The 25616-nt window shown below is 40.8% G+C and overlaps 1 protein-coding gene across 6 annotated transcripts in view; it reads right to left on the minus strand.

Annotated features, from left to right (window-relative positions):
* PARN (poly(A)-specific ribonuclease) overlaps nucleotides 1–25616 on the minus strand; it is a 172175-nt gene that overhangs the window by 30150 nt on the left and 116409 nt on the right. For 5 of the 6 annotated variants that reach the window (XR_005226961.2, XM_043523383.1, XM_037910035.2 and 2 more), the window contains one exon: nucleotides 10492–10681. The exons of the other annotated variant lie outside the window; for it this stretch is intronic. Coding sequence is in view for 4 of the 5 variants with exons in the window: in XM_043523383.1 (XP_043379318.1) it covers nucleotides 10492–10681 (190 nt within the window). In the remaining variant the exon portion in view is untranslated. The remainder of the gene's footprint in view (nucleotides 1–10491; nucleotides 10682–25616) is intronic. 6 annotated transcript variants of the gene reach the window in all.

Consider the following 25616-nt stretch of genomic DNA (forward strand, 5'->3'; position numbering starts at 1 on the left):
CGACTGGCTGAACAAGAAGTAGGACTGAGTGGACTTGAAGGCGCTAAAGTTTTACATGGTTTTATTTTTGAATGCAGGTTTTTGTTTTGTTTTGTTTTTACACGTAATTCTACATTTGTAAATTCAACTTTCATGATAAAGAGATTGCCCTACAGTACTTGTAATGGGGAAATTAAAAACAAAAGAAATAGTATTTTTCACAGTGCAAATATTTGTAATCAAAAATAAATATAAAGTGAGCACTGTACACTTTGTATTCTGCGTTGTAAGCGAAACCAATATATTTGAAAATGTAGAAAAACATCCAAAAGTATTTTTAAATGATATTCTATTATTCTTTAACAGCGTGATTAATCACATGATTAATTTTTTAATCACGCAATTAAATGCGGTTAATTTTTTAATTGTTTGACAGCCCTACCATTTACTAATCTTGTTCTTCTGCATCCAGACTCTTCTTCTCTCATGTCTATCCTGTTGTGTTGATGATGTATCTTCTTGACCAGTTCTGGTTGTCACTGATCTCACTGATTTCTTTGTGACCTGTAGGACTGATTCAGATTGTTCTGAGCCCAGTCACCTACTCCCATGTCCCACGAACACCTATTTCCCTTCTTTTGGATCTGAGACAAACACATCTGTCCTTCTATTTAAATGACAGCCTAAATGGGATCCCTCATTGGTATCTTATATTCTAAGAAGTATAGTCATCTGGTATAGTTCTCTTCGCTTTCAAAGGGTTGAGGTTACCAGATCTGGGAAAATCTGTATGGACTGTTTAGGAATAATCACTGGTTCAACTCTCTCTCTCTCTCTCTCTCTCATTGCCCTCAGTATTTTATCTTTGTCTTGATAGAAGAGTAAATGGAAAATCATCTCTCTTTGGGAGTCTGCTGGGGGCGGGGGGGGGATAGGGCTCTAAGTCCTCTCAATATAAATGTGATCTTTATTGCCAATGCATCTAGCAGATTTCTCCCTTCAGTCTCCTCTGGAATATCTTTAATCCTTAGAGAACCCAAGAATAACATATTTTCCATGTCCTCAAGCTTCAATTCTATTTTTTTCTATTTTTACAGTTATTTGGATTCTTTCCTCTAGGTTAGTAATTCTGTCTGATTGCTTGTTTAATCCTATTTCCATATCTGATATTTTCCCATTAAACTCATTAATTTCATTTTTTATATCTTTAACGTAAACTCTTCCCTCATCTCCTTATTCATCTTTTTGATTTCTAACAGAAGGTCCTTCAGGTCACCCTTAGTGATTGATACTTCTCCACCTGGCTTCATAGTTAGTTTGTTGGAGGGGGAGTTACTCTCTTTTGTGACTGTCAACTTTTGGTGGATGGAGGGGAGACAAACCTTTGCACCAGAGGATTGTTTTTTACCTTCCCAGACATCTAGATCTTCTGATCTTTCCTTGCTTGTTGTGCCTCTCTCAATATGGCTGTTGCCATATTTACTTTTTGTCTAATCTTTCCAAAGTGGCCACTGCCACACTTCGCCCGCCCCTCCAGACACAATAGTAGAATTATTTTTTTCTTTTAAGTAAAAAAAAATCTCATTGCACTCACCCACCCACTGTCTCTTTATGGGATAATGAGAATCCAAGTTTAATATCTCTAAGCTTGTAGTCATTAATATGTTTTGCAGGCTGATATTGTTGCTGGATTTTCTCCCCCAGAGGCTGGAACTGGGATCTGCCAGCTCTCAAACTGGTTCTATGGGTACTCATTCATATTTAGGGCACATATCTTTGTATTCAAGTTGCCTTGGCTCTTTTTATCTTAAGTTGTTTTCATTTATTCACCCTTTATTACAGAGATAATACATTAAACCACCATTTTATTTGCTGTCTTAGCCATGCACCTTCATTTTACATTCTTTGCATCCAATTCTGATTTTATATCACTAATACCTTATTTACTCTTGCTTTACATTGATATTAGAATCAGGCACCATATTATCACCTGACATGATGTGTCAACATTATTTAGCTGATTATAATGAGGAGCATCTTTAGGCAGTTTACAGGGTATGTGTGTGTGTATATATATATTATACACACACACACACACACAGAGATTCTTATTTTTATATATATATAGGAATAAGAATCTAAGTGACCTAAAACAAATTTCAACTTTGTGCATTTACAGGACATTTGGAATGGATCCACTATTCCATATTGGAGTCAATTTCCTTAATTAGAGGGAGAACACAATTAAATCCAAAAGTTCAAGTACCAAACACAATAATAGTTCTCAATGATTGTTATCTTTAATTTGGGTATACTAGTTTAAGATCTTCAATTGTTTGCACATCTGTAAGATCCTCAAGGCAGGGACCTTTTCTTCTATGTTTAACATACAGCTGAGAACACTGCCCATGCACAATGTTCTCATATATTTGTGCCTGATGTAGGACCCTAGGTTCCATTATGGTTGGCAATTATATTTATTCTAAGACACCTGAACCTAGCCAGTTCTTATTATGCACAAATGCAGTGCATAATCTCATACAATATAAATATACAAAACTTGAACTGCTTACTTGCATGCAGAGTTTCAGCTCAGAGTGAATTTTGAGGCAGAGCTGAATTCTCAGGCTAAGAATTTTAATGACAAAGGTTCTAAACAGCATCAGCCTCCTAGAATAAGAATGTGCATAAACTATTTGCAAAAAAACACAAAAATCTCAGTTCGTTTCAAAATGTACATATACACCTGTCATCTAGGTGATAATGGGATTTATAGCCAGAAGCAATCTAAAAAGGATTTTTTAAAAATGTCCTTTCCTTTATATATTATAAATCATTTTTGGTTCTCATGTTTTTCTTATAAAATCACTAGCCAACTTAAAGAAAAGAAAAACCTATCACACTTTGCCAGTTGGCAAGACGCAGTTTTGGGAACACACTATTGCTTCCAGATCAGTGCTGATGAAAGAGTGTTTGGTGGGCGAGATTCTCAGTCTCTTGAGTGAATGCAACCCCCTCCTCTCCCAGCTTTCATTTTGCATTGATCCACACTCTAGCAGTGTTGTCAGCTCTGAAAGAAGCTGAACAGATGAGTGGTGGAAGTGGCAGCAATACAAAGTGAAGAGTTTAACGTTAACGTCTAGTCAATTACATTGATCTCAATTCACAAAACTAAGTACATTTAGGGCCACTGTATATATTTGTTAAATTCCAACAGTATGACTAGTAACAGAAATCAAACAGAATTATTCAAACTAATCAACAGGATGTGGTGGATTTGTAGAGTTCTATAATGCCAGAGAATTAAAGGAACAAAAATGTCACCTTTGCAACGTCATTTCAGCTACTGAACAGCAAAAGTCTACTCACTGTTGGCTGCTGCAATTACTTTCCAAGGGACAGGGCAGATGGACAACAAGAGATCCAACTTTTCAGTTTTGCACGGTACATACTGCTTTACTTTCCTTGCATTACAACTGAGTATTTTATGTTTGGAGCGTGACTAAATACATATCCCTAACTTCTTGGCTTCTGTTTACGTGTACCAGAACTAAGATACGTGCTTTACTGACATTTTAGTTTGAACATTTTAGTTTAAAACTGTTGTAGGAAAGAAGCCATATAGTCAAAAATACATCCTTCCTGCTTTTGTATGGCACCTTTTTGGCTTTTTAAACTGACAGAAATAATTGTTGCCATTAATCCCATTTTTTATTCATTCTAGGCAAATGACCTGGGAAATAAACCCTAAAAAAAATTAAAGCTGCAAATAGAGCAAGATTAAAATTTTATACAAAAAGATAGTCTACTTCTCAATTTGAATGCTATGATTTAACACTATTTTGCAAAGGAAAAGACCTGAAATGATGCATTTAACATGAACATCAACTAAGCACAGACAGTGTGCTTTGCGCTGTGCAAAGCACAATAGGACATAATCCCTCCTCCTGGAGCTTAGAATCTAAACAAATGGCATTGAAACAAGAGAAGGTGATTTAGTGATAAACAGTTAATGCTGTCAAATGCACCAAGTAAAACTGAAGGAAGAGTTTTTTCTCCAATCTTTCACTTATCTTTGTATTAACAGAAAGCAATTTTTCTAGAGCAACGTATCTGTTTTTAAATCCACAAGATCCTTTTAACTTGACTCCTTGCAGTGATACAGCATTATGTAGAAGGGTGTATTTTCAAAAGAGACAGCTTTCACTGTGTAAGTACCATTAGTATTAGTGAGCATTAATGCATGACTTCAGATTTACAGATTGGCTTTAGAATGCAACACTAAGCACAAGACTTCACATGTCAATTTCTACAACACTCAAGTAAAAAGAGATGAGCTTGTGGGATAGAGGGTGACTTATTTTGCAATTTTTTCTTGTATCACATTAAGAGTTTCAATCCTTAAAGTCATAAGCCAAAAAAACAATTATAAGGCAACCGTCCCACATTGAAGAATGTCAAACTATATTAAATTAAATTAATATTTTATACAATTGGATCGATAATTCATATGAAAGGTCTTGGCAAAATCCAAGTCCACAGTAAGGAACATTAGGATATTACAGAAATAAGTTGCTGCTTTTGGTGATGTATTGTAGCTAATTTTCAAGTATTGCTCGAGCCAATAATTTTAGTGTGAACACTTGTAAACAACAGGCTTGCATGGGAAAAGTTAATATATTTGCATCAACCACCTGTTAAACTTAAATTCTAACATAAAACTACTTTTAAAAAATATTGTTGTAAAAGTGAATCCTGGGCTGACATCTTGCTTACCAAGTTTAAATCTGGACTGAATTTTTCAGGCTCAGTCCTAAACGCATGAAAATTGGCATTTATAATGGAAATGCTAATAACTGATTATAGCAGCATGAAACAGCACCTAAATAATATTTCTAACACCTACAGCAGGATTCAAAGTTGGGGAAAGATAAACCACATACAAAAAACAGTTTAAATTCAATGGAATTAACCACTCAAGTTCTCTAACAAACCTGAATTAGTGGCTTTTTGATATGACCAACCAGATGTACAGTTTGATTTTTAATATATACTCCTCCTCCTATTGTAACTTTCCCATTAACAAGTTTTGAGTAGACATTTCTCATGTCTACTGATTAAAATATATTAACCAAAAAATTAATCTATGTCATTTCCTTACAATGGTACATTACCCCCAAATTCCAAGTGCAGATAGGCAGAGAAAGTGAACTGGATTAAGAAGGTTTAATTTAGCTTTTTCTGAAAGCTGGACAATTTGCCTTAAACTAAAAATTAAATTGAATATAGGCTTATTTATTCTTGCCCTGGTACTCGATGGTTAAGATTTAAATCAATAGCTGTGGTCCAGAAGACTGCTTCATTTAATCCTTCAGTCCACTTAGAAATCTCAAGATCTGTTCAAGTCTCCAATATGTACATTTGTAGGTTCTCACAGAAACACCAGTATAACAAGATGATTAAACTAATTATGTTTAACACCATTCCACTGTCAGACCTGACAGTACCAACCATAGCTCCAATGTGCCAAGCTCTCACACAACAGAAACTTTTACCTCTGAGGATGCACCTTAAGGAGTAATGTGAGAACTTCACCAACCCACTAAAAATCGTTATTTAAACTGAATTACAGCCTATTTTAACCGTTCCACCTCCAAAGCAATTTCACCTTGACCAGTTCACGAAGGATCAGCAACAGGCTGACCTTTAGATTGGCAGCCCATCCCGACTAGTGACTGTGCCCCAACTAGTGACTGTGACTGATGAAAAAGTTGAGAAATTCTAGAGTGACACCGGGAAGGAGCTAGCATTTGTTCAACTCAGAGACATCCTAATTGTACAAGGTGAGTGCAACGCATGCAGTGGTCCCAAGAATTACCCAGAATGGAGCAGCTGTGTTGGGAATTTTGGGTTTGGCAAGACAAACAGCAGAAGACTGTGATTCATGCAATAAGCAACTGGAAATTACCTACTATTACTAAATACTCTTTTCAAGCATAAACCATCATGGTGATGGACTTGGACACTGCCAGATTTTCAGATTCAATACCAAATACAATAACTCCTTGCTTAACATTGTAGTTATGTTCCTGAAAAGTGTGACTTTAAGTGAAAAGACGTTAAGCGAATCCAATTGCCCCATAGAATTAATGTAAATGGGGGGGGGGGGGGGGTGAGGGGTTAGGTTCCCGGGAAATGTTCGGGAGACATTTTTCACCAGACAAAAGATTATTATATATATACAATATAAGTTTTAAAACAAACAATTTAATACTGCACACAGCAATGATGATTGTGAAGCTTGGCTGAGGTGGTGAAGTCAGAAAGTGGAAGAGGGTGGGATATTTCCCAGGGAATGCCTTACTGCTAAATGATGAACTAGCACTCGGCTGAGCCCTCAAGCGTTAACACATTGTTGTTAATGTAGCCTCACACTCTACAAGGCAGCACAAATGGAGGGAGGAGAGACAGCATGGCAGAGAGAGACACAGAGACACACAACCTGTGTGAGTGAGAGAGAGAGCGCTGTGCATTGCCCCTTTAAGTATGGTGACCCACTAAGTACGTTGCCTTTTTAAGTAGATCAGCAAGCTGAGACAGCAGCTGCTGCCAGCAAGCTCCCTCCATCCTGAGCCCTGTCATGTGTGTGTCTCCCCCCCCGCCACCCCCCGCTCTATGGAGATGGGGTAAGCGGGTGGCAGGAGCAGGGGGGAGAGGACACACTGACATTAGCCTCCCTCTTCCCTCCCCCTGCACAGCAAGCAGGAGGCTCCCGGGAGCAGCTCCAAGGCAAAGGGCAGGAGCAGCACATGGCAGTGGGGGGAGGGACAGCTGAATTGCCAGCAACTGATAGCCTGCTGGGCAGCTGCCACACAGGGAACTTAGGGGAGCGGGGAGCTGATAGGGGGGCTGCCGGTCCACCCTGGTTCCAAGCCCCCACCAGCTAGCTCCAATGGGCTGCTCTTTCTGGAAGCAGTGGACAAAGCAGGCGACTTCCAAACAACGTTATATAAGGGAGCATTGTGCAACTGTAAATGAGCATGTTCTCTAATTCATCAGCAGCGTAACAATGAAACAATGTTAACCGGGATGACTTTAAGTGAGGAATTACTGTAGACCTCATCATGATCCCAATGAGTTGATGTTCTATTGTGACGGGAAGTCAATCCCTCAGGAAGGCTAACATAAGATCTGATCATAAGTTAATAATAGCCACCATAAAGATCAAATTGTGAACCCAAAAACAACCAGCAAGTGCCTTCAGAGTCCACTGTAATGTTGATAAAATGAAAGTCTGTGAAAGCGGAATTCAAGATGACGAAAGAACAAAAGCTGCAAGCTGCTGATCCTCTACAAGGGTAACATAGATCAGATGTACAGCAGATGTAGTGCTCTATTACATACACCACAGATGAACTCCTCGGGAAACAGATCCTAAAGCTGCAGCCTTGGATCACAGAGAAGATTATCAAGTTGTGTGATCAATGAAGGAAGCTAAGAGCACAAAACAAGATAGATCAAACTGCAAGAGAGCAAGCATTTCTGTGTGATGTGAGAAAGACTGAAGAGGCAAAAGAAGATTGGCTTGACAACAGTACATCACTCTATTGTGGCAAATGCCACGAGGAGCAAAAAGAATTTTAAGTTGGAAGTGAGGCAGAGATCTATGTCAGAAGATTGACTTATCCTATTGAACCTCCTCGTATGATCGAAGAACTTGATGAAGCAATGCAGACACTGAAAAGTAATAAAGCCCTTGAAGTGGATAATGTACAAGCAGAACTACTTGTAATTAAAAGTGGTGAAGAGGCATTCAACAGGCATATCATAAGCTGGTCAATGTGATTTGAGAATCTGGAAGAGAACTTCGACACAGTCCCTGATGGTTCCTATACATAAAAGGGGGGCTCCGCTGTTAATGGAAATTACGGCAGAATCTCATTATTGACACACCCTAACAAAATACTACCACACATCATCCTGAAGAGAATTGCATCTCAGATAAAGAGCTTTGTGGTTGAAGAACAAGCTGGGTTTAGACCCAAAAGAGGTACATTGGAGGAGGTATTGGAGAGGCATCCTAGTACCTATAGCTGTTCCTACATTTGAACAAAGTATTTGTTGTTAAATGTAAAGGTGTCATGAGGGAGGATGAAATGTAAAATGAAATTGCATGCTGCAGTCTCTTGTCTTCAGTATCTTGCTATAAACACGAGACATGGTAGTAAGGAAAGAAGACATTAAGAGACTTTCAGCCTTCAAACTGAAACGCTACAGGCAATTTCTGCACACTAGTTATATCTCACATATGATTAAAGAGAAGGCAAATCACCCAAATGTACAGCCTAACTGGCATGATTCCTGGTATTAAGACGACCAGATAAAGAAAACTTGAATATGCAGGACATGTGGGTAGGGTGGGTCAGATGAGTGGAGGAAGGTTGCCAAAGCTAGTTTTGCAGGGACTGGTGTCAGAAGGCACCCACAGGGAGTGTGGATCAACAATGTGGCTGACTGGATGGGATATGGTATGGCATCAAGGCTGTGTGAAGATCATAAAATGTGGAGAAAGATTAGTCACCAGTGACTCCCATGTGTTGTGTTTAGTGTACATTGTGAAGTGACTATTTTATAGGTACATGCATACATTATTTTATAGTGCAAAGCAGAATAAAGTCCCATCTGTAGTCTTCCTTGCTAGCTAACCCACTCTCAACTATTCAGGCCACCAGACTTTAATTTGGGACATGGATTCTGCTAACAAGAGAATATATTATACATTCTGCCCTTTAAAGACCAAAACACAAAAAATGCTGTAAACCACTCATTATGGCACCGTGATGTGTATGTGTTTGGGGAGGGGGGGAAGGGCGGGGGGGGGCCAGCTGTAATAATGCATTCCTAAACCATGGTGAACAGAGCAAAATACCTCAGAACTCTTCCATGACCAGATTACCAATGCTACCTAAACCTATAGGAAGTACAAACTGCATGAAGATGGATTACAGCAATGCAGTGTATTTTACTGTATAAATTCTATTTCTAGATCAATTCATTTCACAGAAAGATAAGTAACTGAGGCTTCAGAACCTTTAGAAGTCCCATAGTAGATTGCGTAACATGCCTCTCTCATTATTGATGCTCCCTCATACGGAATACCCAACTATGAAACACAATATTTTGGAAAACCTAGATTAACTCCTCACTCCACCTCCCCGAAGAATCACTTGTGCTCTTCCTGCTCTCCTAAACATTTCTCACAAACTTTTAAACTCCAAGTTTGACATGCCATCAAAATGTGACAAGCAGCCAAAACACCTGTTTTGTTCATATTAAATATAAACACTCATCTACAGTGTAAGTATAAAACCTATTTTTAAGGATGTTCTTACTGTGAGAGAGAAGCCAGTTTTCCATATTGCAAAATCCAACACATTCACAGGAGGATGGGGCGTGGAAACTATAGATCGCCACATTATTCATACAAAAGAAGGAAGCAGACAAAGCCCAGCAGTTCAGGGTCAGTTTTGCTCCCTATTCGTACCTCCTCCCAACCTGTAAAAATGTCAGGCCTGCAGCTCCCTTGAGATTTTTATAAATTTAAGAAGGAATCTGAAACAGTGCAGCAGAGACTTTCAAGGACAAATACAGAGATGCTATGAATTACAGTAACACCTAGAGGCCTCAGACCTCAGAATTGCACCAGTGTACAGTGAGATCCCCTTGTCTGAAAAGCTCACTCTAAACAGGCAAGACAAAGCAAACAAGAAACAGATGCAAGTCATACAGCAATTTACTGCATCAGGATTACAACACAGTTTTGCTGACTCAGTCCAATAGATCATCAACGAGGGCAAAAATTCATGGCAACCCTTTAATTTTCACTAGAGACTCAAACAAAATCTAACCTAAAAAATAGGTGGTTAATTAAGGTAGTCACAAAGAATTCTTTCCATTTTTCCTCCCCACTTTTAGATACACTGAAGGAATTTTCATTATGATTGTTCAGTTGGCTGTTTCCCAGGGAGCGAGAGAGTATGTATTACCCTGTGCTAGCACCTTGGAAAGTCAGCCACAAGACACGGATAGTAGTAGTAGGAGAGAGAACAGCTTAGGGCTTGTCTACACTGGCATTTTACAGCGCTGCAACTTTCTCGCTCAGGGGTGTGAAAAAACACCCCCCCCCCCCGAGTGCAGCAAGTTTCAGCACTGTAAAGCGCCAGTGTACACAGTGTACTAGTATTGGAAGCTGCGCTCCCAGCTCTGGTAGCTACGCCCCTCGTAGAGGTGGTTTTTTTCAGAGTGCTGGGAGAGCTCTCTCCCAGCGTTCTGCCGTGACTACACAAACCATGTTAAAGAGCTGCCACAGCAGTGCTTTAACTTTGCCAATGTAGACTAGCCCTCAGTTTCCAAATCCTAAGAGAAGCCATCCAGAGCTGCTGAAATTAAGGATAAGTTGTTTTCTTTCCATGTGTTTTATTATTATTATTTTTACTTATGAAAAGTTCTCACCTGTTACCACAGTAGTACCGACTCTCGGGAATGTATGCTGTGTATTGCGTTTTTAACCGCTTTCTCTCCATCTCCTTCCAACTATCTTCTGTCCACTTTCTTTTTGCCTGTTTCTCTTCATGTTTTTTCTCAACATATTCTGCATAGGTCTGGATCCTATAACTTTCAGCATACCTGCTGGTGTTTACAGCTATGAGGAAGAAGAGCATTGGATATTACGTACAGAACAGCCTTTAAATACAGTCTCCCCCCCCCCAAAATAACTTATTTTAAGGTGAAGCGAACAGCTTGATCTGTGAATATACACAATCCGAAGTTCAACCGTTAGCGGTAAGGAAATGCAATAAGATCCTGCTAATTTTATGAAACACTTCAGGAATGCAGGAGGCACAAGAAACAGATCTATTATGTAACTGTAAAAGAGAACTTCCAAGTTAGGGTGCCCACATTTTGCAGTCATCTATCTAGAACAGGGAAACTAGTTTGCAGGAGTGGAGATTTCCATCCTTACCCCCAGGAGATGGAAGTTTAAACATGACACTCGTGGATACAATAGCCTACATTTACCCATACCAAATATAGTAGGACTTGCTACATTCACATTCATCTTCCTTTGGTGAAGGAAACAAGTTGTTTTGTACCCTCTTTAATTCACATTGTTGCACATCATAGAATACTTGTACTGTTAGCACTGCTCACAAAAATGGGCCTCAGAAAATGGTTAATTGGTTTGAAGATTTTTTTTTAAAATGAGAAACCATCAAATCTTCTGTCATTATCCCTTCCAGATTGCTCATTGCCAGAAAAGCATTCTTGGATTTTTTTTTTCCTTTAAGTCTCATTACTTAACCCAACAGGTTTATTTTTCAAGATTGCCAGGAAAAGGCTACATTTACAAAACCTAGTTTTGATTGCTGCACTACACAGCTTTAGTTGAGTTGCATTTTCTATTATGCCAAATATTCATTAGAGAGGCAAGCAGTCTATTAATTAGCACCCAGTTACTCCCATTATTGTAGCCCTCTACTGTTAGGACTCCATTTCACTGAAACATGACTGCCAATTTATGGTGCAGGGATTTCTCTCAACACATGCAGAATTAGGATCACTTTAAAAAAACACCCCACTTTCATTGCCTGCCTTTGCACAGCAACATTTTACCAACATTCCTTCAAGTCCCAGCAGTTTTACAGTTTTCAGCCTTTAATCTGCAAGCCCAGTTCTGGCCTGAAGCCATCGCTATAATGGATGAATCAGCAAAATGAATTGGCTGTCAACTGGTGTCCTCTGCTGTTTCCAGTTTAACTGTTTGAAAGAAAGTACTGTAGGGTGATCAGTAACACTAACGTTTTACAAAAACAGTTTATAAATTATTCACACACTGTGTAATTCTAATTTAGTGAAGTTAGACACAAAATACTGAAGTTTATCATTGCTTTTTCAGTCTTTTGTAGGAGTCAAGTTGCTCCTTGCTTAACGTTTTACATTACTGCTATCCCATGAATTGAAACTGGCATGCCTTAACCTCACAGTTCCATATAGGCTGGGAAGCAATATCAATGATGGTGGAATTTATTTTTCTTTTACAACTGATGTTTGTATCCAATAGATAAATATTTAAAGTTATATGTAATTAAAGACCCATAAGCCACAGGTGGCATATTAGTGCTGTTGAAGGAGCATAAACATTTTACTACAAGCACAGATAGCCAAACTAAAGCATGTTACAGACTCCAGGAATAGTCACGTCTTATTTAATTTCTGATTAATGGGAAAATTTTATAGGATTTTTGTAGCAACAGTAAGGCATTAAACATATACAGTACATCCACATACATTAAAATTTTCTATTAACAACAAAGCTTCAGGATCTGTGTCCTTAGAAGTTAAAGTTATTTATTGCCCAGAGAAGTAGTTTTAACCCTTTAAATATGATTTAAACATGGCCAAAAATGGAAGAACTGCAAGAAATACATTGAACTCTCCCCATATTTTTTCATCCCAAGAAATAAGTTTAATACAACTGAGGAAAAATCCACAGGAAGGAGCAATGTAATAAAAATTTGATGTTGGTGTGCATTTTTAAAATAAGAAACATTAACTCTATGTGAAATTATTTAACTAAGTGGAGGAATCTGCTCTTTTTGAAGCCCTGTGTTTTATAGCAGCACATTCAAAAATTTTATATACTGAATGACCTACCACTTTATGCATTGAGCAGTTGAGATTCGATATACAAAGTTTTAAGAAGCAACACACAGCTGAAACTTTCTTGTATGGTTTTCAGCAATGACTGGTAAAGAAGGGTGGTTCTTTAACTCAATTTGCAGCTCTATTAGGAACAAAGCTTTTAGAATAGTACTCTTCATGCCACAATAGCTCCAGCATGCTACACAGTGTTATCTCATTTTGCATCTCCAGCAAAGGCATGTGTTTCCAGAAGTTGAATCTCCCTATAACACAGTGAGCTCATTAAAAAAAGGTTTGCACTATTTTGTTAGTTGAAAAAGCTGTCCTCTCCCTTTCTACATCTGAGTTAGCAAGTCTGGTTTAGGATACCAAAAGAAAACGGCTAAGTTAAGTTATACACCAAACTAGATCCACTAAATGACTATTTTAAAAAACCCAAAAAACAAACTGTAATTGCAAACATAACACTATGTTATGAAAAATATTTCTAGCACAGCATCACCCCCAGTTACGAGGCAGATTATTAAACAGACTGACTGAGGCTGAGTGATCTAAAAGGAATGTGCACAAACACAAAGATTTTCTTTCACCAAGTCACTGCCCTTGTACAAAACTGAAATTATGCCAGACAGCCACTGACAATACTGAGCATATGAAATACATAAAGTGGTCCCACAGCTAAATATAGAAATTAAATGTGTAGATAGAAAAACTACACATAGCTTATATTACACACAAAGAGCTATATTAAAAGAACATTAAAGTTGGAAAAAATCAAGCACTCAAAACGTAGGAAATTGCAGAATAAAGGTTACCGGGGGAACCTTAATTTGGCCCCTTGTATGTATGTATTATGATACAGTCTTTAATTACATGATCACATACTATTTTTTCCACAAAACCCCCGACTCATTCACTGCACAGGATGGACGCCGTGCAACTAATGAGCAACTATTCAATATTTAGTTTTATCCTCATTGAGCAACGTGTAGCTGTAGGACTTATTTACTGCACAATATTCAACCCTTGTTATGAACAAAGAAATATTAATTTCCTCCTGGGCTTTCTATTGCACTCATCACAATAATATCCAAGTACTTTACAAATAAGCTATTTGCACAAAATCCCTGTAAAAGTGAAGGGTGATGATATCTTCATTTTACAGATGGAAATCTGAGGCAGAGAAAGAGGAAGGTCAAAAGAAGCCACAAATTGTGTTTGCCCAATTTGAAAAATCAGATCCTCATAGTTTCAGAGTACTTTGCATTATATATCCCACTGACTTCAGCTGCAGGTGTGAGTGCTCAGCCCTACTGAAAATCAGGACCCACAGTTTCGAGCTGGGCACCAAGAAAATGAGGAACCCAAATTAGCGACCACCTGTGAAAAGCTTGGTTTAAGTGACTTGCCCAGCATCACACAGGAACTCTTTGGCAGAGGAAGGGATAGAATCCAATTCTACATGACAGCTTTCAACTGCCTTAGCGATGAGACCATTCTTTCTCTTCCTACAACCCCCGTCTCATTCATTACTCACTTTTCAATTTCTGCAACCCATGAGGCAGGAGAGTCTTGCAGACACCAATTTCTTTCACTACACAACACTGATTTATCTCAAGCAGAAACATTCTGTGCACTGAATGAGAAAGGGGTTCTTTGGAAAAAATTAGCTGCGAGCATATAATTAAGGCTAACGTCTACACTACAGTGGCACAGGTGTACGACTGCAGCTGTGCTGCTGTAAGGTCTCCTGTGCAGCTGCTCTATGTTGACGGGAGAGAGCTCTCCCGTTGGCATAATTAAACCATCCCCAATGGCATAGCGCTGTCCACACTGGCGCTTTGGTTGGTTAAACTTATGTCGATCATGGGAGTGGTTTTTTTTCACACCCCGACTTACAAAATTTTACCGACAAAAATGTTAGTGTAGACATAGTCTAACACTGTATAACACACACACACCCCACAAATTAAGATTGCGCCGACAGCCTGAATTCTGGCATTTCCTAACTTCTGAGTGCTTGATTATACAACCTAAATAGTGTTCTTTTGTGTGTGTGTTTGTGCAATTTTTTTTAACTGAAAAACAAATTCCTTCATGTGACATCATACTGACACTAACAAGCATCAGTAGGGTTGGAACCTTTAGATGCACCACACAGACCTCTGCCAGTTGAGTTAATGGAGTAAGTGATAGTAATAGAAGGTTGTCATGCTCTTTGTGGACCAAATAAGATACAAAGATACTTGTTGACAATAGAGGAACGGTGAGACACATGAATTTTGGTTTCCGTTGCAGGCTCTGGAGAGGTGTTTGTTACTGGCATATACTCTTCTGCCTGTTTCCCCAAAACTTCTGCTCCAACACATCCCTGTTCTAGTTCTGTATCTTCTCCAACTCTAGCTCCTTGTCCCAGCCCCATTCTCCTTGCCTATCCAGTCCTACTCTCCACTCATCATGCTTCTGATCCTTGTACCAGTCTTTTTGCCTAGCCAATCCTACTCTCCCGGATTGGGCTTGCAATCCAAGTTCCAGTCTCCCCCATCAACTCCCAGTCTCATGTCCCCACACACACAGTCAGTCCCATTTCCTCCTACTTTCTCATCCAATCTGTCTCCTCTCCGCACACTGGCTCCCAGTCTCCCTCAGGGCATGTCGACACAGCATCTAGACACCTGTGGCTGGCCCATGCCAGCTGACTGGGGCTCATGGGGCTCAGGTACTGTTGTTATGTAGATGTCTTGGCTCAAGCTGGGGCCCAGGCTCTAGGAGGGAGGGCCCAGAACTCAGACGCCATCATAAGCCCATTTGTCTACACTGCAACCAAACAGCCCAGTAGCCCGAGCCCTGTGAGCCCAAGTTGGCTGGCATGGGCCAGCCAAGAGTTTTTCTTTGCTGTGTAGATATACCCTCACACTCCTCATACAATCTCAGTATACCTGATTCCCATGCCCTGGCTCCTCATCCCAGTCTTTTTGCCCAAACAGTCCCAGTTCCTCCCCCACATCCAGTTCCTTGTCAGATCTGTCTGTGTTCCCCATCTTGCCCATTATCTCCCAACGGTTTTCTACACTAGTTCTTTTCTCCTTGTCCAGCCTATTTCAGTCTCACTCAATCTCAGTGTGCCCCAGCAGCCAAATGACTCCTAGTCTCCCCCCTATGCCTCCAGTATCAGACTTCCCTCAACCCCCTGGCTCCCAGTCTCCTTGCCCACCCAGTCCCAGTTTCTCCTCCCCCCCGCCTTCAGTCCCAGACTCAGACTCCTTTCCTCAATCTACTCCTACTATTCCCCCAGTATGGCATAGTCCCCTCTGCATTAGAACCAGACTTCTTTCCCTCCATGCTGCCTGGGTGTCAGCAAAAGGGTTGCTGCTCTCTGTTCTGCTGGTTGGCCCCATGCTGGCCTAGAGCAGCCATTACAGGGAATGCCCTTCTGAAATCTTGTAGCCTGGTGAAAGCATGTTCAGTTGCTCTATGCATGTGCTATCCCTACAGTCTGGTCAGCACTAGGAGCTGTGAGAAGCTTGAACATTCTCACTGGTGCAGAATCTTTTAGCTGCTAAGCTCTGGTAAGTGTCTACTCAGCATGTGTGAACTGCAGCTTTTCAAAGGTTATAACTTCAAAATTTGGGTGGATTTTCAGATTTAAGGCACATCCCTGACAAAGTCCACAACCTGCCAAATTTTAAGCACCTGCTTCAAAGCATGGGGGGAGGGGGGAAGGGGAGGGGAGAAACAAAGGGTTCTCTCTGTCTGCGTGATACTTTTTCTGGGAACAGAAAAGGAATGGAGTCTTAGAACTTAGTAAGTAATCTAGCTAGACATGTGTTAGATTCTGTTTTGTTTAAATGGCTGATAAAATAAGATGTGCTGAATGGAATGTATACTCCTGTTTTTGTGTCTTTTTGTATCTTAAGGTTTTGCCTAGAGGGATTCTCTATGTTTTGAATCTGATTACCCTGGAAGGTATTTACCATCCTGATTTTACAGAGGTGATTCTTTTACTTTTTTTCTTCAATTAAAATTCTTCTTTTAAGAACCTGATTGCGTTTTCATTGTTCTTAAGATCCAAGGGTTTGGGTCTGTGTTCTCCTATGCAAATTGGTGAGGATTTTTATCAAGCCTTCCCCAGGAAAGGGGGTGTAGGGTTTGGGAGGATTTTGGGGGGGAAGACGTTTCCAAGGGGGCTCTTTCCCTGTTATATATCTGTTAGACGCTTGGTGGTGGCAGCAATAAAGTCCAAGGGCAAAAGGTAAAATAGTTTGTACCTTGGTGAAGTTTTAACCTAAGCTGGTAAAAATAAGCTTAGGGGTTTTTTCATGCAGGTCCCCACATCTGTAACCTAGAGTTCAGAGTGGGGAAGGAACCTTGACACAACACCTAGCATAAAATAAGAGATCCCACATTTAAGGACATATTCAGGATGGAAACAAATATTCAACTTCTGATTTGCGGTCTACATAGACAAAAAAGTCATTAGTGAAATGAAAAAGTACAAGCTGAGATAATTACATTAGGTCTTGCATCACGTAAGAGCATCACTTAAAGATTTCCTTCCTTCAGGTTAAGACCTCTCCTGAAATCATTTCTCTAGTCAGCTGAAATAGACTGCATTTTAAAAACTTCTTTCCTATGTGAATGTTAATAGCAGTGCTGTAAGAGGTATGGGGAAAGAAAATGCCTTCGTTCATCAACTGCTCAGTAATAATACAAGCACAGCCTTTTAAAAAAGTTTGTATTTTAGTAAAACTGGACAGCTTTTAAACTAAGGTTATGAAAAACATTTCTTGTTCAATTCATTCTGAATTAAATCCTTAGCAACAACAAGGAGGAATGGTCATACTGGCCAGAGCCATGCTACCTTCAACTATTGGCGAAGAACTATATATTTACTGGCTCTCTTGCCATACCTATATCCACTGGGACTAAATGTATTTAATCCACCAGATGTGTTTACAGATGGCAACCACCCTAAATGGAGAAACACAACGTATTCCACAAGTCAGAAAACAAGAGAGACCATGATTGTAAGCGTCCTCCACAACCTGGACTGAATGGGGGCTTTTGCGTTAGCTAACTTGTTGCATCGTTCACCAATTTTCATAATGTCATGAAGTATTGAGAAGATTCTGCAAGACTGGAGGAGAGGAAATGTAGTGCATTTCTCTCCAACAGCAATGACTTTTCCTCCCAATAACTGTTCCATACAAAAATTAACTTCTGTCATTAGTTAAATAAAGGAATAATTAAAAAATCAATTGAACATCTGGTGGATAAGAGAAATGGAAATAAGCCGCATGGATTTATAATGAATATATCTTTCTAAACTTGAATGCTTTTGACAGAATTACAAAATCAGTGGACGAAGAGAAGGCAGCAGATTTATTTGTATTTTAGTAAAGAATCTGATTGTGTCCCAACTTTCTTGAAAAGTCGTTTTAAGCTTTTGGTACTAAGATTATTCATGAGGAATAAAAATGGCTGAAAATGAACGGCAGAACAAGGTGGAAATGTTAGAGAAAAGATACAGTGGAAATCCATGAAACACTTATCACCCACCAATAGAAAGGAGAAAGGATAACTAAGGAAGTTGCCTGGTGAAACGGATCTTGGATTTCGCAACTCACACTCAAAGCAGACAAGAATACCATGGATAATAAAGATCCTACAGAATTTCAACTAAACATCTCACCAAGCGGGAGGCAATACAACTTTTACACTGTTTTCTAAAGAATGATTATCCTAAAACATCATAAGGAGAAGAGCTTGGTTTGATTTGTAGTGAAGAGATTGGTAATAAGTCTGTTAAATATGTATAAATACAATTTTTCCTAGCAACATTCTCTGACTTGTGTACAGAAGAAAAAGCCTAACTGTGCTAGAAATCATTACTGTATACAGTGGTCCCTCTAAAAGTTGTAATTGTTTTTTTTAATGGAAGTGTTTACACAGTTTCTGTAGCACCAGAAACGTACACAAGAAACAGTCTGAGACACATTCCCGGTCCCAAAGAGTTTACAATCTAGAATGGTTTACTATTGATCTCAATTCAGCAATTGAGAAAGCAATCTTAACCATGGTATCACAAATCCATAATATTAGGTGGTGAGACTCTGTTAGCATTAGTTCTATCACTGTATAAGAATTGGTCCATAAAAGACTAAAGCCGTAACAAATCTTCATTGATTTTAAATATTATGGCCAGCTGCATTATTTTTTTAAAAAAGATGACTTCATTAAAAAAAAATGTAAATATGCTTTTTCAAGTAGATGCAGACGTGTATTTCCAAGTAGGTGTGTGCATGCACTGGAGCCAGAGACTTTTCCTAGCAGTACGTGTAGAGGGGTGATGCTCACGCCTTATGCCTGTAGCCCTTCCCCTAATTATATGAGCTGGCATTGCCCCGACCGCCTCTCAGTTCCTTCTCATCCCCCATCGGCTAGAGTTGGAGCTCTGTGCAGTTGTTCTTTTATAACCTCACAATTTATCTCAGCCTAGTTTTTATTTCTATTTTGTTACATAGTTAATAGTTAATTAGTAGTGTTAGTTAAAGGTTATAGTATATAGTATAGTGGTAGTGTTTCCTGGTGATGCCCCCACCAGGGTTCAAGCATTGCCCTTTATGTGGAGTGGCGATTCCTAACAGTGACCCCACACGCATTGCTTGCTCTGCCTTGGCAAAGCCCATCTTAAGTAGTGCTGTTTGACCTGCAGATCAAGGCCTCAGGTGGTGCAGGACCTTCGCCTTAAGCAGCACCTGCGTGAGCAGGCATGAAGCCTGACCCAGTACCCAAGGCGTTCTCATCCTTGGGTTTGGAGAGTGCTGCCAGCTCCCATTCTGGGGCAGGGACCACTCTGAAGAAGTACAGGAGTCTCATAAGACCGATTGGGAGTGCTTCAGGTCCTAGAGCAACTCCTCTGCCTCCCCTAAGAAGCGTGTGAACTGGGGTGTGGAAGCTTCTGACTTAAAATCTGTACCCCTATGCTCACCCCTTTTATAAGGCAACGTTAAATTTTGTACAAAGCGTACTGTGTAATGTATCATTTGAAAACTCATGTTTTGCTGATTGTGTGGTAAAATGTGTGGGGCAACATTGTATGTAAAGATAGAAGATTCCACTGTATAATAACAAGGCATGTTTCAACAACATGTTCTGGAGGGCAGTAACAAACAAGTTCCCCATAGACAAAAGGCTAGCTAATGCCTCAGCCAGGTGTCAATGAGATCAAACCGACCATCACCTAATTAAGTGGCCACTCTTTGGCCAGAGACCCGGGGGGGGGATGATCTAGATTTTGACAAAGCAGCAGTTTAAGGTTCCTGGCCCTGCACCTGGCTATATAGGGCTGGACAAGTGAACTGCACTCCATTTCTTCTTCACGACAAAATCTCTCAGCGAAAATTCTGAAGCAGAGAGAAAGAAGGGCAGGCAGTAGTGCACACACCTTGAACAAATCCATTACTGCACAAGACGAGTAACCTCTCCTTCTTTGGATGTTCTCCCTATAGGTGCTCCACTTCAGGAGACTACTGAGCAGTACCCTGATTTAGAGGGAGATTTGGCGCAGAGTCCATGACTGAAAACACCACTGTATTCCCAAGGGCAGCATCTGATCTAAAAGAATGGACCACCAAATGTTTGGAAAAGGTATTACTGAAGTCCAAGTTGCAGCCTTGCAAACCTCCACAATGGGAACCTGCTTAAGCAACGCCACAGAAGTACAAAGAGAGCTTGTAGACTGGCTAACAACCTAGAATAAGGTTGTATATTGGTAGATTCATAGTACGAAATAATATACCAAGAAATCTACCTGAAGAATCTCTGGATGGAGACCGCAGACCCTTTGGATCTGTCAGCAATTGAAATGAACAGTCTGAAAGACTTTCTAAATGGCTTGTTTCTGTCCAGATAGAAATCACCACCTTACTGATGTCCAAGATGCCTAAGACAGTATCCTTCCTAGTTTTATGTGGTTCTGGGGGGAGAAGGGAAATGAGATGGATGAGTTGGTAATGTGAAATTCAGATGACTCATTAGGTAAAAGTTTAGGATGTGGGTGTAACAAAGCCTTGTTCTTGAAAAACACTGTAAAAGGGAGGACCTGGCCTTTAAATTCCCCATTTCTCCGACTCTTTGGCTGTTTTCAAGGTAGAAAATCTGCCCTAAGTGGTGTGTGTTCCTAAATGTGCCCCCAACCCAACAAAGATGCACTTATTGTTAAAGTGACGATTGAAGATGGTGGATAAAGGAGAGACCTGCACAGACCTTGCAAGGGTTCTTACACCAACTGAGAGAGTCTCATGCTTGACAAGGGACTGATACCAGGTAGGCTAAGAAGAGAAAAGGTAGCCATCGGTTCAAAGGGAGATTTCATAAAACACTTCAGTACTAAGCTTAGATCCCACCCAGGGGTGTGTTCTCTTAGTCTGCAGAAAAAGGTTTCCCAACCTTGATAAATCTTACCATGCGATGAGCAAACACTGAGAATCTTTCAATTAAGGAACAAAAGGGCATTACAGCCAACAAGTGAACTCTGACAGAACTCTTAGATAACCCAGATTTTTTTTAAATTCCCAAACTGTTGTTCAGCATATGAACTGTTCTGAATCACCCCTGGAAAGAGCAAATACATAACTTTGCATGACGTTATCCATGATGCACAACAAAAGTACAAGCTGCCATATGTCCCAGAAATTAAGGATAATTTCTTGTCGATGTCTGGAGTACTGGAAGTGATCTCGGCCAACCAGAAACCAAAAGAATTTCATGAGATGGGTGAATTGCGATATGAAAATATGCATCCTGAAGGTTAAGGGCCGAAAACCAATCTCCTGTATCCAATGGTGCCATTATAGATGCTTTCACAATGTTGTTTAGAAGTCTTAAATCTAGAATAGTTCTTCATCCTCTGTTTTTCTTCGGGACCAGAAAATACTTGGAGAGTAAAATCCCTTCCCCCTGGGCTGAGCAGGAACTGGTTCTATAGCTAATAAGTGTAGAAGGGAGGTGATTTCCTATCACAACCAGTGTCCATGAGACAGGTCCCTGCAGAGGGGCAGGGAAGTGGGATGGGAGGAGGGAGGTAAAATGAGTGGAGCAATCCAATCTTATGAACTCCAATACCCATTTGTTGGATGTAATCTACTCGCATGCAGACAGAATGTGGGAGACATGATCCTGACAGAGAAGGAGGTGGGTAAACTGGTGCAGCTGGAGATAAAAGAAGCATGGTTGTTCTGGGCCTCAACCAGACTGTCAAAACACACGTTTTGACAACGTGGGTGGTCGAGTGGCTCAATCAGAGGTAGTGTGTGGTCTCTTTCTTTGAAACCTGGGGTTCTTCCTTGGCAGCTCAGTAGGTCTCTAGAAACCAGAAAACTGAACTGAGTAGGATCCCTGGACTGTCTGGGATCCACTAAACCAGTTTATTTTTAGGTGTAGATAGATGCACCCACTGCAAGGTGCCATGCAACAAATCCCACAGGCTCCCCCTAGGCAACCATCTAGCTAGACTTCATTGTGAAGCTCCCCAAGTCTAAGGGGTATACTAACATCTTAACTATCATTGACCACCTCACAAAGATAGCCCACTTTGTACCTGGTTACCCTTCTCCAAGGAAACTGTCCAGTTATAGGTAAACTAGGTTGTCTGTCTCCATGGACTCTCAGAGCTCATTATTTCTGACAGTAGTGCTCAGTTCATCTCTCACTTCTGGCAGGAGGCCCTCCGATTGCTGGGACTACGCTCCTGCCTCTCTTCAGCGTAGCAGCCCCAAATGAATGGCCAGATGGAAAGGGTGAACCAAATTCTGTTGCAACATCTCCCGCTTTATATCAACCATCACCAGAATGATTGGCATTATTATATGCATACTCCACATCAGGTAACAGCAAGGACCAATCATGCCTCTATCGGACAAAGACCCATTTTTTTTGTGAACTATAGGTTCCAACCCCAATTCCACCCTGAATTACCCCCATCCTCCCTCAACCCAGCCTGCTAAAAAAGTGTCCATCCCCCTAAGCTCATTTTAAAAAGCGTGATACTATTCACAACTTAGTCCTAAGTAACACACAAGTTTATTCAAGAGTGAACTATAATTGATCCATTTAATAACAATGACCACAGTATAATTAAACTTCAACATCCATGGGGGAAGACTCTGAGTCAAAATCTAACACTGCAACACAAACTTTTAGAAAGAGGATTTTAAAATAGGGCGTTATTCATGACCCAAAAGTGAAGAGAGGGAATTCAAATTCTTACACTAAGCACGGAGGCTGCTTAAGTAGACCATGTCAATCACAGAAAATATACATAACTAAACAAAAAAGAAGCAAGAGAAAAAAGTTAAAAGGCAAGACTCAGGAAGTTATCTGAGACAGACTTGGTCTCTTTCAGGTAACGGAAACCCAACCCCAATAGAAGTCAACAGAAAGGAGCATAAACTATGGAATGTAAAATGGGAATTAGGAGAATTAAGAAGAGTATTTGAAAAGCAAATAACCAGACAAAACCAGGAAATGTTAGTGCATCAGAAATAGGAACTGGCCATTTCGGACTTTACAGGTTAAAATCAACAGATCTAATACCCTGAAAACCAATAGGTAGACAATACAGATTCCACAGATTAGTGTTGTATGTGCCTCACAGGTATCCTGGTTAGCAAAACAGGATGACATATTCTGTGCCAATTTCAGATTATGGGTTTATTTCAGGCACACCCTCGTGTATGGGACACTGAGTACTCTAATTTTGGTGGGAAAAAGCTATGGATTATGACAGAAAGGGACAGAAAATACTGAAAATATGCCATTCTATAAATGGATGGTTTGTCTTCGCACAGAATGTTCTTGTTTCCTCTCTCCGAGCTGATATAACAGGAAGAAGATTCACAGATGGGAGACAGTAGTCAGAGGCACAGAAAGACTTTGCATAAAGAAATTGAAAAAGACTAATTTAAAGAGGAGATGAACAACAGGTGATAATGGCGATATACAAAATAAGCAGTACAGAGAAAATTAAGGAGCTAGTACTAGCTACGGTCAGGCAGAGGATACTGGACTACATGCACCATTGATCAGACCCAACATGGAAATTTTTGCGCTTCAGTTCAGATGCCTCAGCCAGTACTGTAACAGCACAATCTTCAAAGAAAAGTCAGATTCTGGATATGCAGACCTAAATGTGGTACTGCAACCCACTCTCCATTTAAGGTTACTTTAAAGATGTTATACAAATACTTCTTTACACATTGACTTTATTCCTATGTATGTTTCAAGATTCAATTTTTTTTTTTTTTTAAAGATGACAAATAAAACGGATAAAATGAAAGGAGTTAATCCAAGCTGCAAAATTTAAGTGACACGGCAAATGCTGCAAAAACAAGGAGTCCAGTGGCACCTTAAAGACTAACAGATTTATTTGGGCATAAGCTTTAGGGTATGTCTACACGGGAAACTTTTAAGTGCTGCTGTGCAAGCACTGGGAGAGAGCTCCTGGTAATCCACTTCCAAGAGGGGATTAGCTCAGAGCACGGCTCCCAGTGCTTGGAGCTTGTCCACACTAGCACTTTAAAGTGCTCAGACTTGCTGCGCTCAGAGGGGTGATTTTTCACATCCCTGAGCCAGCAAGTTAGAGCGCTATAAAATGTAAGTGAAGACAAATCCAAAGTCTTTAAGCTGCCACTGGACTGCTTGTTGTTTTTGTGGATACAGACTAACACGGCTATCCCGATACTTGACAGCAAATGCTGCATTTGTCATGGCTATCGATCACATTCCTTAACCTAGAAAGGAGAAACAAGTGGGGAAGTGATTGGCTGAGCTAAACTGAAATTGAATCACAACTAACAAAAAAAACCAAGGGCTTGGCTACACTTGCGAGTTACAGCGCATTAAACGAGCCCAGGCACACTAGCTCACTACCCGTCCACACCGGCAAGGCACGTAGAGCACTCTGACTCTGCGGCTGGTCCGCTCCTGGTACTCCACCTCGGTGAGTGGAATAATGTTTTGTGCGCCCCGCTGGAGCTCCGCGGTGCCAGTGTGAAAGCCCTGGTCTGTTAGTGCACTCTGATCGGCCTCCAGAAGTGTCCCGCAACGCCTGTTCTAGCCATTCTGGTCATCACTTTGAACTCTACTGCCCTGCCCTCAGGTGACCAACCATCAGACCCGCCCTTTAAATTCTCTGGGAATTTTGAAAATGCCCTTCCTGTTTGCTCAGCCAGGCGTGGAGTGCTCTCAGGGAATCTTTCCAGGTGACCATGCCTCCACGTGCCAGGCGATACCCAGTATGGAGCAATGGTGAGGTGCTGGACCTCATCAGTGTTTGGGGGGAGGAAGCTGTCCAGCCCCAGCTGCACTCCAGCTGTAGGAATTACGATACCTTCGGGCAGATATCAAGGGACATGATGGAAAGGGGCCAGGAGCGGGATGTACTGCAGTGCAGGATTAAAGTGAAGGAGCTGCGGAATGCCTACTGCAAAGCCCGCGAGGCAAACAGCCACTCCGGTGCTGCCCCCGCAACCTGCTGTTTCTACAAAGAGCTGGACACAATACTTGGGGCCGACCCCACCTCCACTCCAAGTACCACCATGGACACTTCAGAGCCCAGTTAAACAAGGCGGGAGGAGGAGCAGCAAAGCAGAAGCGAGGGTGCTGAGGCGGAAGAAGACACCCCAGAATCCCTAGATGCATGCAACCAGGAGCTGTTCTCAAGGAAGGTAGCCAGTCGCTGTGGCCAGCGCTTGGGGAAGGACAAACACCAGAAAAGGTTGCCGGTAAGTGGCTTTTATTTTGGGAAGGAAGCTATTCGGTGCGGGCTCTTGGGGTGAGGAGGGTTAGGGCTGCATGCATGCCTAGATGTGGAATAGGGCATTGATGTGCTCTCTCACATCACGGTAATCGGCCTCAGTAATTTCTTCAAAGGT

Source organism: Chelonia mydas, chromosome 10 (assembly GCF_015237465.2).
Source record: "Chelonia mydas isolate rCheMyd1 chromosome 10, rCheMyd1.pri.v2, whole genome shotgun sequence".
NCBI classification, from domain to species: domain Eukaryota; kingdom Metazoa; phylum Chordata; order Testudines; family Cheloniidae; genus Chelonia; species Chelonia mydas.